Source organism: Pleurodeles waltl, chromosome 6 (assembly GCF_031143425.1).
Source record: "Pleurodeles waltl isolate 20211129_DDA chromosome 6, aPleWal1.hap1.20221129, whole genome shotgun sequence".
Classification (NCBI taxonomy): Eukaryota; Metazoa; Chordata; class Amphibia; order Caudata; family Salamandridae; genus Pleurodeles; species Pleurodeles waltl.
This window is the reverse complement of record NC_090445.1, coordinates 1,094,015,928-1,094,032,079: the sequence shown is the minus strand read 5'-3', so window position 1 is coordinate 1,094,032,079 and position 16,152 is coordinate 1,094,015,928. Positions and strand designations below refer to the sequence as shown.

The 16,152-nt window shown below is 42.3% G+C and overlaps 1 protein-coding gene across 2 annotated transcripts in view; it reads right to left on the bottom strand.

The window, feature by feature from the left end:
- ANXA11 (annexin A11) overlaps positions 1 to 16,152 on the bottom strand; it is a 126,891-nt gene that overhangs the window by 15,449 nt on the left and 95,290 nt on the right. For both annotated transcript variants that reach the window (XM_069240186.1, XM_069240187.1), the window contains exon 10: positions 11,684 to 11,740. In XM_069240186.1, coding sequence (XP_069096287.1) covers positions 11,684 to 11,740 — 57 coding nt within the window. The remainder of the gene's footprint in view (positions 1 to 11,683; positions 11,741 to 16,152) is intronic.

Genomic DNA, 16,152 nt, shown 5'->3' with positions numbered 1-16,152 from the left:
AATTCTCATTGCTTTTCTTCTGAACCTCATTTTTTGTGGGGAATAGGTCATAAAACGCAGAACAAGTTGCTGACCATAGTGACAATAGTACTGGTAGAGTACATCGTACCACATTCACAAATGTGAGATGGCTCTGCAGGAGATCAGAGTACATCCGATAACTTTTTGTTCAGCATAAATAGGGCAAAAGGTGAAGCTTGGGTGTGAGCATGGATCCGCAGTATATTGGCCCCCACCCCTGAAGGTAGGTGGGTCATAGGTAGGAAGAAGGTGGATGCTGAGTAAAACCAGTACAGTAATGACTTAGTAACAAAGTTGCACATACTCTTAAAGCTACTATTCTTAAAGACTGTTCAGGAGGTATAAAATTCTACACATTGGAAGGCAGTTATGACCAAGCACCATCGGTTAAACCAAAATGTACACTAGAGGAGGTAACCAGAGTATAACAGCATCACTTGTTCATTCAGTACTCAGGAGACACTGCTTAAGCAAGCTTGTCACTAGAAGAAACAATTGAAAAGGCAAGTACAGATAAAGCATCTGTCTGAATCCAGAGACAATCTCAGTTATTATTCATGTAGGACTGAGCAGCTTCCATTCCTAAAGGATGTGATAAATCCTTAGACAAGTAGGAGGACAACTGAAAGCTTTGAGGACTTATACATAAATGCAACAAGCCTTCCAGGTGTCGACAATGAACTAAGAAGATGCAAGTAGTTTATGCTGTTCAAAGGAGAATATCACAAAGTGAATGGACAACCGTGAATGCCACACCATAGAACTAGTAGGTCTAAATGCAAATCAGGATAAACATGTGTCAACTGCTAAACTCCATTGATGGTAAAGGTACTAAGGAATAGTCACATGACCCTTGGTGCAAAGAAGAGAAATGTTCACAGCAAGATCAGTCTAACCTGAAAGAGAAACCCAAATCCACTTTACATCCTTGCTCGTATGTGCAACAGGGAAAATCCAAGAAGATAAAGGTAGGTACACAGACTAACTACTAACACATTACTAACACAAACCGAAGGGGGAAGCCAACTTTAGTCATTGCAAGAGCTTTTTCTAACATGTACGTCTAGAGATGAAAGAAAATAGGCAAACCAAATGCTAGAAAAAAAGATGGGAAAATGAAGAAATGGAAAGGCCAGCCACAGCTTTTCGTATTTGAAGCAAAATTATTAGAGTGAGACTACCAAAAAAGTATAGGGAAGCGCAGATTTAAAAAAAATCAGGGTCACTTAATCATTGTATTCAATATGCAGTTTTCAACTAAACAACTTCTCAGTTCCTGTTAGGAGGAATATTGGCAAGTTCAAAGTATTTAAAAAAAAAAAAAAAAAGCCACCAGAGAAAAGTAGGAGTAGTGTAATTAGGTAAACCAAGTCTTCCCTGAATCTAGAAAACAGTGTATCAAGAGAGAAAATAATTCTTATTCTAAGAAAAATAAAAGAATCGCTTTACATCAGCCAGAAACACAAGCAGGAGAATCTGATATATTGGGGAAAGAGAGCAGAATGTCAGAAGGGTATCCTAGGCACACAACGGACTTCATCAGCCTTCCAAGGTCATCCAGAGGACAAAGAAGTAAAAATAGTAAAATAATCCTGCACTGTAGCAGACCACCGGCTATAAAAGAGGGTGAAAACCTAATAATCTACATGTCCAAACCCTGCCGATAAGGCACTAACAAAACGCAGGAAGACAGATGTGCCTCTGGATGGAAGCTCCCCATGCTATCCAGTTATCAAGACTACATGATGAGTCACGAGACTAAAAGCTGAAAGATACCCATCAGAGATGCATCCACAACCTCTGCCAAGAAGTCAAAACTTGCCTCTGGGTGAAGAAGGTTTTAAAATCTAGGATATCGATTAGTGCTTTAACGTTTGCGACTGTTGAAGGGTTTTGCATGTTTCCCTCATGGAGCGGACATTCCTTCCCCACATAGGACGAAAGAGGTCATAAGGTCAAACTGGCTACTTTATCCGAGTTAAGATTGCCTGAATCACCATTTAGGCAATCTTACGCTGTGAGGCTATCCCACAGGACCTCGAACTGCCAATGTGCTCTGAATTTGGCACTTAAAGTTGTCACAAGGAACCGGTCTTTATCATGGATTTCAGATAATTGTTTTAGAAATTCACTTTGTATGGGGATGGCTACACTCCCATTCTTCCTAAGGGAGCTCTGTATCCACCCGACCAACCAGGAGAATGATCAGCAGGCCATCCTTAGTGAAACTTTCAAGCCCCTTGGAAAAATGTTAAAAGATTAAAGCATATGCAATTACAGTACTTCCCACCTCACATTATCCAGGCATAATTGCTGTTGGTATTTAGCACTTATAAAGTGCAAATTAGACAATTAGTACATCATTGCAGAGCATGCATTATTGCATGGTTGACTCTACCTGTACTACTAAATCCCCTGTGGGTACCAATGTTGTATCATAGCCCAGATTCTGAATACGTTTGTAGAAACATGCTCACCCTAATGGTTGGGACCTAAGGGATGATGACAGAACCAGGATAAAAGATAGAGCCATCTTATTTAGCTTGTAAGTCTTGGTAGAGAAGCAGTTGAATTGCATCCTCTGACCCTCTCCTCTCGCTCAACTTCACTACAACACTATTCTCCAACTTTCAATCTTTTTTTTTTTTTTTTTAACAAAATCTTGAATGTTTTAGATATAGGCATCTGATGCTCACTGTTGCAGTGAAAGTACCAGTTGGGGTAGAGGATTTGAGATTATAGAATTGGGGCTACTGACACCTCAACGTCAGCACCTGTGTGTGCATTTGCTTAGGAACAGGAAAAAGCTGAGTATGCCTTTAATTTCGCACCAAACAATGTTTTGCATAACTTTACACCCCCGCCGCCCCCCCTCCACCTCCGCCCCGCCCAAAAACAAAAGAGCTAGCCCCAAAGGTCAAAGCGATTTGTATTGTCTAGGCGTGCTGCTTAAAGGTGGTATACTTTATTTTTTTTTTTAATTCCGGTTTGGGAGACTTAAATGGCAAGTTAAGAAAAGGCTACCAACTATGCAAATATGGCCTTGAAAAACAGGTTAGACCTGCTTGGTATGATAAGTGCTTTCCTGCTCAGAGTGGCTGGTTGAAACCTGCCATTTCCACTCAAACACCCTCTGCAGCTGCATTAACCCGGCATTCCGGCAAATGAGAAAACAGCTACCAGGCTCCCAAGAAATGAAAATGTCACTTACCCAGTGTACATCTGTTCGTGGCATTAGTCGCTGCAGATTCACATGTTTGGCACAGTCCGCTGCCTGGTGTTGGGCTCGGAGTATTACAAGTTGTTTTTCTTCGAAGAAGTCTTTTTGGTCACGGGACCGAAGGACTCCTCCCTCTTTGGCTCCATTGCGCATGGGCGTCGACTCCATCTTAGATTGTTTTCCCCGCAGAGGGTGAGGATGGAGTTGTTTGGTATAAATAGTGCCCATGCAATGGAGTGAATATGTATGTATGATAAGAGTTTCTAAAAATTATTTACAAATGTTCAGATGTTTAAGATTTATGATCTACTTCTAAACGGCTACAGGCTTCCCGGGGAGGTGGGAGGGTACATGTGAATCTGCAGCGACTAATGCCACGAACAGATGTACACTGGGTAAGTGACATTTTCAGTTCGATGGCATATGTTGCTGCAGATACACATGTTTGGCATAGACTGTAAAGCAGTTACCTCCCCTAAAAGCGGTGGTTTAGCCTGTAGGAGTTGAAGTAGTTTGGAATAATGTTCTTAGTACAGCTTGGCCCACTGTAGCTTGTTGTGCATTTAGTACGTCTACACAGTAGTGTTTAGTAAACGTATGAGGCGTAGACCAGGTTGCAGCCTTACATATTTCGCTCATAGGAATGTTTCCTAGAAAGGCCATTGTAGCACCCTTCTTTCTGGTTGAGTGTGCCTTTGGTGTAATAGGCAATTCTCTTTTGGCTTTAAGATAGCATGTTTGAATGCACCTGACTATCCATCTAGCAATGCCTTGTTTAGAGATTGGATTTCCTATGTGTGGTTTTTGAAAAGCTATGAACAGTTGTTTTGTTTTCCTGATTAGCTTTGTTCTGTCAATGTAATACATTAGTGCTCTTTTGATGTCCAATGTATGTAGTGCCCTTTCAGCCACAGAATTTGGTTGTGGGAAGAACACTGGCAATTCTACTGTTTGATTTAAATGGAATGGTGAGATTACTTTTGGCAGAAATTTAGGATTTGTTCTTAGAACTATTTTATTGTTGTGTATTTGAATAAATGGTTCTTGTATGGTAAATGCCTGTATTTCACTTACTCTTCTGAGGGATGTGATTGCAATGAGAAATGCGACCTTCCAGGTTAGATATTGCATTTCACAGGAATGCATGGGTTCGAAAGGGGGACCCATGAGTCTTGTTAAGACGATGTTAAGGTTCCATGAAGGAACTGGTGGTGTTCTTGGTGGTATAATTCTTTTTAGCCCTTCCATGAATGCTTTAATAACTGGTATTCTAAATAGAGACGATGAATGAGTAGTTTGTAGGTAAGCAGATATAGCTGCGAGGTGTATTTTTATAGATGAAAAAGCGAGATTCGCTTTTTGCAAATGTAGTAAGTATCCTACTATGTCTTTAGTAGAGGCATGTACTGGTTGTATTTGATTGGCATGGCAGTAGTAAACAAATCTTTTCCACTTAGATGCATAGCAGTGTCTAGTGGAAGGTTTTCTAGCTTGTTTTATGACCTCCATGCATTCTTGTGTGAGGTCCAAGTGTCCAAATTCTAGGATTTCAGGAGCCAAATTGCCAGATTCAATGATGCTGGGTTTGGATGTCTGATCTGTTGTTTGTGTTGTGTTAACAGATCTGGCCTGTTGGGTAGTTTGACATGCGGTACTAGTGAAAGGTCTAGTAGAGTTGTATACCAAGGTTGTCTTGCCCATGTGGGTGCTATCAGTATGAGTTTGAGTTGGTTTTGACTCAACTTGTTTACTAGATATGGAAGGAGAGGGAGAGGGGGAAAAGCGTACGCAAATATCCCTGACCAATTCATCCATAGAGCATTGCCTTGTGATTCGCGGTGTGGGTACCTGGATGCGAAGTTTTGGCATTTTGAGTTTTCTCTTGTTGCGAACAAATCTATCTGGGGTGTTCCCCAAATTTGAAAGTACTTGTTCAGAACTTGGGGGTGAATTTCCCATTCGTGGACTTGTTGGTGGTCTCGCGAAAGGTTGTCTGCTAGTTGGTTTTGTATTCCTGGAATAAATTGTGCTATTAGGCGAATGTTGTTGTGAATCGCCCACTGCCAAATTTTTTGTGTTAGGAGGCACAATTGTGTTGAGTGTGTTCCTCCTTGTTTGTTTAGATAATACATTGTTGTCATGTTGTCTGTTTTGACAAGAATGTATTTGTGTGTTATGATGGGTTGGAAGGCTTTTAACGCTAGAAATACTGCCAACAGTTCTAGGTAATTGATATGAAGTTTTGTTTCGTGTATATCCCATTGTCCTTGAATGCTGTGGTGATTGAGGTGTGCTCCCCACCCTGTCATGGAAGCATCTGTTGTTATAACGTATTGAGGCACTGGGTCCTGAAATGTCCGCCCTTTGTTTAAATTTTTGCTGTTCCACCATAGAAGCGAGAGGTATGTTTGGCGGTCTACCAACACCAGATTTTGAAGTTGACCCTGTGCCTGTGACCATTGTGATGCTAGACACTGTTGTAAGGGTCGCATGTGTAGTCTTGCGTTTGGGACAATGGCTATGCATGATGACATCATGCCTAGAAGTTTTAGCACAAGTTTTGCTTGTATGTTTTGGTTTGGGAACATAGCACTTATTAGCTTGTGGAATGCTTGCACTCTTTGTGGACTTGGAGTGGCAATTCCTTTTGATGTGTTGATGGTTGCTCCTAGATATTGTTGTGTTTGACACGGTTCTAGGTGTGATTTTGTGTAGTTGATGGAAAACCCCAGTTTGTGAAGGGTTTGTATGACAAAGGTGGTGTCGTTTGCGCATTTTTTTACTGTGTTGGTTTTGATTAGCCAGTCGTCTAGGTAAGGGAACACATGTATCTGTTGTCTCCTGATGTGTGCTGCTACTACTGCTAGACATTTTGTGAACACTCTTGGTGCAGTTGTTATTCCGAATGGCAACACCTTGAATTGGTAATGTATTCCTTTGAATACGAACCGTAGGTACTTTCTGTGAGAAGGGTGTATTGGTATATGAAAGTACGCATCCTTTAGGTCTAATGTGGTCATGTAATCTTGCTGTTTGAGCAGTGGAATGATGTCTTGTAGTGTGACCATGTGAAAATGGTCCGATATGATGTAGGTATTTAGTGTCCTGAGATCTAATATTGGTCTTAATGTTTCGTCTCTTTTTGGAATTAGAAAGTACAGGGAGTAAACTCCTGTGTTTTTTTGTTGTACTGGTACTAATTCTATTGCATCCTTTTGCAGTAGTGCTTGAACTTCTAGTCCTAAAAGTTCTAAATGATGTTGTGACATTTTGCGTGTTTTGGGGGGGATGTTTGGTGGGAAGTTGTGGAATTCTATGCAATAGCCATGTTGGATTATTGCTAATACCCAATTGTCTGTTGTAATCTGTTGCCAAGCTTGGTAGAATTGGCTTAGTCTTCCCCCCACTGGTGTTGAGTGAAGGGGTTGCGTGACTTGAAAGTCACTGTTTAGGTGGAGGTGTTTTTGGAGTCTGGAATCTTCCCCTACTCCTTGGGAATTGACCCCCCCGATATCCCCTGAAACCACCCCTTTGGAAGGAACCCTGATATGGTGTGGTTCTTGATTGTTGGCTGGTGGTGTCTGTGGGTTGGCCACGAAACCCCCCTCTAAATGGAGTTTTTCTGAAAGAGCCTCTGCTCTGCGGGGAGTAGAGTGCGCCCATGGCTTTGGCCGTGTCTGTGTCCTTTTTAAGTTTTTCAATGGCTGTATCCACTTCCGAGCCAAACAGTTGTTTCTCGTTGAAGGGCATATTAAGGACAGCCTGCTGGATTTCAGGTTTGAAGCCTGAAGTGCGTAGCCAAGCGTGTCTCCTTATGGTGACAGCAGTGTTGACTGTTCTTGCTGCAGTATCGGCTGCGTCTAGTGAAGAGCGGATTTGATTGTTTGAGATCGTTTGTCCCTCTTCCACTATTTGCTGCGCACTTTTTTGGTATTCCTGGGGAAGATGGTCTACGAGAAGTTGCATCTCGTCCCAGTGTGCGCGGTCATATCTGGCCAGCAGCGCTTGTGAATTTGCGATGCGCCACTGGTTGGCTGCCTGTGACGCCACTCTTTTCCCTGCCGCGTCAAATTTTCTGCTTTCTTTGTCCGGAGGTGGGGCGTCGCCAGATGTATGTGAATTTGCTCTTTTGCGAGCTGCCCCTACTACCACAGAGTCGGGTGGTAACTGTGAAGTAATAAACACTGGGTCTGTGGGTGGTGGTTTGTATTTCTTATCCACCCTTGGGGTGATGGCTCTTGATTTTACGGGCTCCTCAAAAATTTGTTTTGCGTGCCGTAACATCCCTGGTAGCATTGGGAGACATTGATATTGGCTATGTGTAGCCGAGAGGGTGTTAAATAAAAAATCATCCTCTATAGGATCGGAATGCAGTTGGACATTGTGGAAGTCTGCAGCCCTAGCCACCAGTTGCGAGTATGAGGTACTGTCCTCTGGCGGTGACGGCTTTGTGGGGTATGACTCGGGATCATTGTCCGGCACTGGGGTGTCATACAGGTCCCAAGCGTCTTGATCCTGATCGTCATGACTTATGGTAGTTTGCGCTGGTGAGTGCATTTGTGGCGGTGTTTGTGCCGGCGATGCCTGTGGAGGAGAGGGCGGAGGCGTGACTTTTTTAACCACTTTGGCTTGTGGTTGTGTGTCATCCTTTGGAAGTCCGATCTTTCTTTTCCTCCTGATTGGGGGAAGGGTTGATATCTTCCCTGTATCTTGCTGGATGCACAGTCTCTTTTGTGTGTAGTCCGATTCTACACTTTGGAGCTCTTGTCCAAATTTGTGCATTTGGCCACTTAGTCCTTGTTCCTCTGAGTAGGATGAAGGTGTGGTATTTTTCGGCGCCGAGAGAGAATGTTTTTTCGGTTTCGGCACCGACAGAATTTTTGTTCCTTTCGGCACGGATTCTCGGTGCCGATGTCTTTCGGTGCCGGTATCTTGTTTTTGTCTCTCGGAGCCGCTTTCTCGGCTCCGAGGTTGCTCCATGGCGGTCCCTCGACCGGAGTCGGGTGTCTTCGCTATGGGCGTGCCCTTTTTCGGCGCCTTCGACGGGTCGCCTGTTTTATGGGTCGAGCCATGGCCTGTTGGCAGTGGCGTCCCCTGGGCTTTCGGTTTGTCGATGGATTTACTTTTCGACGTCTTACTCACGGTTTGTTGCTGTTGTTCGACGTCGGAGTCTCCGGATTCTGATTCCGGAACCGAGAATGTTTCCTCTTCCTCGTCGAAACGTTGTTTTGTCGACGTGGACGCCATTTGTTGACGCCTGGCTCTTCGGTCCCGGAGTGTTTTTCTGGACCGGAAGGCTCGACAGGCTTCACAGGTATCCTCCTTGTGCTCGGGGGACAAGCACAAGTTACAGACCAAGTGCTGATCTGTATAAGGATACTTACTGTGACATTTTGGGCAGAAACGAAACGGGGTCCGTTCCATCGGCTTCGATGTCGCACGCGGTCGGGCCGACCAGGCCCCGATGGGGGATCGAAACTGCCCCAAAGTCTTCCGATGATCGGTGTCGATGTACCTAACTATCCCGATACCGAACGGAACAATACCGACGCTTTCTTCCGAGATTCTGACTAACTTTCCGAACCGAAACACGGAGCGAAAAGGAATACGTCCGAACCCGACAGCGGAAAAAAAACAATCTAAGATGGAGTCGACGCCCATGCGCAATGGAGCCAAAGAGGGAGGAGTCCTTCGGTCCCGTGACCAAAAAGACTTCTTCGAAGAAAAACAACTTGTAATACTCCGAGCCCAACACCAGGCAGCGGACTGTGCCAAACATGTGTATCTGCAGCAACATATGCCATCGAACATATATTATCCTTTTTCTCCATCAGCAAGCTTTAAAAATAAATGGGTTTGTAACCAACACAGCAAGCTTTAAAAATAAATGGGTTTGTAACCAACACATTACATCTTTTATTCACCACTACTTTCCCGAACATCGAGAAAAGTACGAAAAAAAAACGATGAAATGCAATACGAAAAACACAGACATTATCAGAAATCATGAAGATACTCCCACTGAAAGCACAACTGAGGCGAAAATAAATATATACACCTCCAAGTCCATACGTGTAAACACAACTACAGACTGTCAAAATCAACAGCGCCACCCCTCTGCACCCATACACCCCCACCCAAGTTTATAGCAGCAGGTGCGCATTCTTTGCTACTAGTTTGGAAGCCTGGAATATGGGCAGGACTGCAAAGCCTGTAAAACTGCTAATCCTTTACATTTTGTGTTTATACTACCCCTTGAACGTTTCGTGTACGCACAGGCCCAGTCCCACTTACGTGCTACTAACTATCTAAACCCTTTTTCTCATAAAAAAAATTCTGCCATGCATGGTTGGAGCATTGTCCATGCTACACGGGGGAGATGACTAGAGGCTTATGAATGAGTAGAGAGCAAGGACTGAAAGTGCTTTTACTTCTACTGCAGTCCTATTGCCGCTGCTTCGGAACAGACTGGGGACTTAAAGTTCCAAAGATGCTGGATGTGAAATTGGGAGCAGGTAGGTAGCAAAGCCAGTCTAGTCTTCAAGCAAATAACTAACAGAATGTCCTGGTCAACATCTCCAAATCTAGTACCCAGACAGTAAAGTTCTTTTGGGTTTTGAGTATTTATATTGGGCACATTGTGCTTCTGGTGTGTGTTTGCAGTGCCATCGACAGCCCAGGAAGATGTTTCAAGTGTCCTGAGGGTTTTAGTGCATTGAGAGACTAAATCAGCTTCCAACAGTGTGCTAAAAGAAGTGAGAATAGGTACACTCCCGGGTTGGATTAATGCTTGAAGTGCAGTGATTTGGGGGCGAATGTTCTTAGTGTTGATGGGCGTCTGAAGGGCTGCACCAGATCCTAACACGCTCCTAGGCTGGTACACATGCATATTGCGTGGCCAAAGCATATATGACTTACAAAGGCAAGCAAGCTAGCCAAGGTAGCAACCCCACAAATCTCTTTTGCTAAACCAACAGTGATGCATTAGCTCTGATGGTACAAGCATGAAGTTGCATAGGACGATGGGTCTCCTTATGTTGTAAGCTTGGGTGATGCACAAGACTATCCACCTCGGGATAGCATCCTATGCATCCCTAAGACAGTCAGAACTGGTAAAGATGATCAGACTTCCTAATGGTAGTTATTTGTTTCAGCGGTACTTCATGGCTCTGTGAATATTCAGATTGTGAGTAGCTTCATTAGGATAGGATGAATTAGATCTTTGGTGGTAATCCAGAAAAATAAATCCTTAGTTCAGTTGTCTCAGTACCATTTTGTTATTTGGAAAACTGAATAGGATTATAGGACTAGAACATTTCAAACTGCCTTCAAACTAGCCATGTACACGGAGGCTAAGGAGTTAAGTCACAAGATACAACAGGTTCTAACCATTAGTTCACTGACATGGGAGGACTAAACAAAGGCCTCATTGTGCAGAAGGACAGTTAATAGGAGGATGCAAATGAAAAAGACTATCAAAGTACCTCCTAACTGATACATTGTTTACATTTTGTTCATCTAATAAATTCAGTCATGTTAAAAAAATGTAGCAAACATCAATCTAATAAGTAGGGGGGCAGAACTCATGAAATTTGACTCAACCGATTACATAAAGACTCTGCTATATTCCACAAAGTTAGACAAATGGGCGGAAATAGGCATGTTGCTCTGCTTAACGGTGATTTAGCACCGGGAGAGTGTTGTGCTGAAAAAAAAAAAAAAAAAAAAACAATGCTAATTGCCCCATGTGGCATGGCAAAGTGCACAGCTACTCAAGGTGATTTGGCTGCCGTTCAAGTAGATTTTTCTACTCGAGTGGCAGGCTTCTGACCGCAAACAGTTACGACTACTGCCATTCGAAAAACCTTGCTGATGTCCTCCTAGCAACCAGAAATTGCACAAGGGGATGCCAAATCTCATTCACAAACTTACGATTCTGGAGCTGTGTACAAGAAAAAAAAAAAAGAATACCACATGGCGATTGGCAGAATTTGGCCACAACTCTGCGTTTCAAAAGTAATAGAGTCGCCAAAATTCCACCAATTATGCGGTCAGAGCGGAATATTTCCCACACCCCTACTAATAAGGCTTGGGGCATCACAGTACAGTACAGCAGTGGACCCATTGCCAGCAAACATCTTTAAACATAGTATCCCGAGGCGGTTTGAGGGCTGCCAAAAATTAATACAGTTTAATAAAGATATAGAGCCTGATTTAGACTCTGGTGATGGGAATACTCCATAACAAATGTGGCGGATATCCTGTCTGCCTTATTGCAAACTCCATAGGATATTATGGGATCGTAATATGATGGGCGACATATCAGTCATGTTTGTGACAAAGTAACCCTCTCCACCAGGATCTAAATCAGGTCTACAGTAATGATACGTGTATATATAACTTCCACAGACACATCTGCAACAGACATCTGGTCTCACTAACCTGGACATCTCGTTTCACCAACGACATATCAACAGTTGTGCTTTCATCACGGTTGCCCTAAAAAGATGTTAAAAAACAAAAAACACATTACAAACATTTTACCAACTGCATTCACCCTACAATAACGAAGAAACACACAGATAGACAAACCATTGCAGTAACATGTTGCAGACTTACAGCCTATGCATTTAGTGGAAATGAAAAACTGTACACTAATGCAAATCGACAAATAGTACTTGATACTAATGCACTCTTCTTACAATACACAACAACCGGTATAGGAAATAAGAGAGAGAGAGAGAGAGAGAGAGAGAGAGGTTTTAATTAGCTAGTTGTGTTTTTTACTAGAGCGACTTCTAGTTATAGTGGAGGAGAGGCCTGACTTGATACATGTCATTATGAAGATAGTCAAGAGCCACAAGATGCACTTGTGCCGATGGTGCTGCCTATTTCATCATACTAGAACCAGTCCAATCTCCTGTTGACTCTTTCCTACAGGATTACGATTACGTTTCCTCATGTGTACGAGGATTTTATTAACTAATTTACGGTCATCACATTTTCACAAATGTTTCTTAACGAAGAACTAAGTAACAGCCTGAAGACTCGCCTCAATGACCTATTGTAAAACGAGTATTAAAATGGTCAGGAAAGTAATACAACATGGAAAAAAATACAAAATGAAATGTACTGCCCATAACTGATTATTAACTTTGTCAAGAAAAGTTTTGTTAAAATTTTGGTAAATGTGCTTCATCTCAGAGATATTTTAATATATCTTAATGTATTCTTGGGCCCCCTGCCCGTTCCTTAGTCTCTCCATCAAAGTGCATCTTGTAACTCCCCCCCCCCCCCAATTTTCTTTTTTTTAAAATATATATATATATATATATATATATATATATAAGAAATAAAATAACCACATCCCTTTACTAGTTTTCTACTTCTGATGCATCTAAAGATTTCTTTCAGGTCACCCCTATCAAATTGAGCGGATTTAAGTCATTATATTATTTACAACAGGATTTCCAGTGTGCAGACGTTTGCCAGTGGAAGGTATTTAACGCTATTTTCCTGGAGTGAACGTAATACTCCCAAGTTTAACCCTGAAACAGGGCAATACCGCAGCTGAGGCTCAGTAAACATCACCATCATCTTCCTTTATTTGGATACTTTAGAATAATAAAAGGTACTATCACAATAAATAAATAAAAGCATTCATATGATAAAATATAGAAATAAAAACATGTAAAACTGATTAAAAGATTAAAAATATAAAACAAATTCACACTAAACGGACATCATTGAAGTAATGTCTTCATCCTAATATGCCAAAAAGCTGTTATAGCCCTGTTGTATCCACTGTAGCAAGGTTTCTAAGTGCTGGTTTTGCATACCCACAGGGCGGAACAACTGTTATTAAGATCCAGCAGTTTGCAGAGGGGTCTAATCCAGAGCGCCCTCGTCTTCCCTATAAGCAGTGCAAAAAACAAGACATGCTCAATATGGTCTTGGGTCGCACATTCCATGGGACACAAATCTGGTGTTCCAAGGTTCTGTTTCCATCTGCAAGTGAGGTCACGCACTAGTAAAAATCCTATTCTAAATCGGATGTAAAGTGCACGTACAAAAAGCTACAGGACAACATTTAACAAGAGTTCGAATTCATAAGAACATTTGATAGTCAAAAACCTACCTGTCCAACTGCCCAAAGACACAGTTGTTAAATCCTCCCTTTGGAAACTGGCCCAATAGGTGATCTTCAGACTCTATGCATTGCTGGGAACATGTGGAGGGTCTGACCAATAAGAGCCCAAACCTAACTTGAAAAACAGTTCTTCACATAAAAGGCACCAAGGAATTGTATCAGCACAAGAGCCTTCACATAAGCCACTGAGCCATACCCTGTAATTCGTCTCTAGACCACACCATTATCCAATACTGTAATGGCAGCAATATCCGCTATTGATGTTAGATTAGGTCCAAGTGAATGGGGAGAGTCGGAGGACTCAGCAGAACCTTTAATACCATTTTTAAAAACAAGATTCTCAGCTTTTTCCAAAGCTTCCAATTTGCGATGCCCTCAAAGCTCAGCACCATACAATGCTGCCCCTTGAGCTTGACTTTATAAATGTTCAAGTGGGGGGTAATAGGGAAGGCGAGTACTCTTCTCCAAACCTTAAAATCCCCCCAACCCTCTGTTTTAAGGACAGGGTACACTTTGCTACTCAGCCTGTCGAACTTGGGGAGTCCTCTAATCAAATACCCAAGTAATCAAACTAAGGAACTCTTTTCAAGGACCTCGCTATCCAAAAATATAGATTTTCTCACTTTGTTTGGTGTCTCCAAACACCATAAATTTAATTTTAGTGCTATTTATTTGAAGGCTGTATTTTCCGCAGAATACCAAACAGTTCTCCAAAAGCTTGGCTAAACCAGACGCTGTTTTGGATAATAAAGTTGTCATCGGCAAATAGTAAACATGGTGTTTTGGGCTCATCTATTTATAGAGAATCATTTTCACAATCGTACAAATCGGGAACAGAGGCGTTAATATATAAAAGAAAGTGGGTGGGTGCCAAAACACACCCTTGAGAAGTGCATTTTTGGATTGGAATTTAATTTGTTAGATGGGGTATGGATGGGGAACTGACTCTTGCAAAATCTCCAAAATACAGTTCCTTTGTCAGGCCTATTGGCGCTCTCAGGACTCCAAGTTGGGCCAGGGTCTCCCATAGTTTAACACAATGGACTAAATAAAATGCAGACTTGAGGTCTACAAAGGAAACAGTTTCCAAGCATCCAAATAAGCAGATTTCCACTTGATAGTGAGAAACCGAATGATTTGGTCCACTGTGCTGGCCTTTTGTCGGAATCCTGCAAGTGGAACAACACATCTCCTTCCAAAATCCAGTCCCAAAGTCCAACTAATACTTGGTGGCAAAATATTTTCTGAAAAACATCTATCAGGCTAATAGATCTATAATTGCCCGGAACCAACCTCTCTCTTTTTATAAATGGGTACTATAATTGCACCTTTCCAGGAGCGGGGAAGGGGACTTCCTGACAGTACAGCATTGGATACACGATTTATGTAGGGACTCCATGTCTTCAAATCAGATTTGTACAAGTCTACAAGGATCTTATCTAGTCCTGTGGCTTTCCTTGGTTTCTGTGCCATAATAGCGGCCTCAGTTTCCTCTAAAGTAAATGCAGCATTAGTTACAGCCTCCCTCCCTTTATCACAGAGCACATGTGTCACAAAGCTTATGATTGTACAGGCTCTACTCGATATAAAGTGGTGATGTAGAGAACCCAATCTTCAGATGGAATATAGCAATCTGGTCTGAAGTTCTCATCTCACGCATTTTGGGATACCAGGAGCTAAAAACACGATCATTTTCGTTTGAAGCTATTAATAGTTCATTCCATGTGGCCTTTTCCCATTTTGCCTTGTTAGCTTTAATGACATCTGCATAGACTCACCTAGGCTGAGCTATCATAGGTCTATTCTTCTGTTTAATTGCCTCCAAGAGGCTATTCTTCGCTTTCCTGCAACTACTATCAAACCATTTATTTATTTTTTATAAATAATTTTTTATTGATTTTGCAGAAAAATAAGACAATGCTACATACATTTAACAAGGCGCCAACGGGCACCTAACAGTGGTCAGACCCAATGTCCCAGGCAACACAATATAGATGGAAGTTATACGCCGCCTTGTTAGAATAACCCTGATGATGCCACACACCAATTAGTTAGGGGAGGGGGGGGGGGTCTGCACCGACCCTCATCGATGTAGTGCCTTTCAGTGTTATGGGAGGGTATCAAACCATTTATTAACCTTCCCTGAACTCAACTGCTTTCTTCCTTTTGCTTCCTTGACAAATGACTTCAAGCAGAGAAAATACTTTTCGTGTTTAGATACTATTTGATCGGGACCATAACCTCTGGATGTTAGTTCAGCCAGCTGGCTGGTGGCAAAACAATGAGCTTTTGCTACTTGGTCATCTAACTTCACAAAGTTGTCCCATTTAATAGTGCACTGGTTGCTAGACACAGCTACCGGAAGCATGACATCCTGCTCACTCAACCCCCCCTTACTGCTTCTAAAGGGCAGCCTATCCCAATTCACCATAATGGAAAAATGGTCACTGTTTTGTTGCTTACCTTCCCTCAGGTCAACAATCTCATGCCATGCCCTTAAATCAATGAGAACATAAATCGACGAAACTACTAAGGCTTCCCCAGGAGAAAGTTTGCTTGGCAGGGCTATCTGAGGGGAAGTGCCTAATCCGTGGCCACAAGCCAAACATAAATATTAGGGCTATGATTTGAGAGGCCCTAGCACTAATTTTAGGCTGCCTATTAGTTGAAGAAAGGGGTGGAATCCCCATAATCGACCTTCCTCCTGTTTAAGTTCTAAATATGGATGATAAGGTTCCAGTGGTGCATTAAAGTCTCTGGC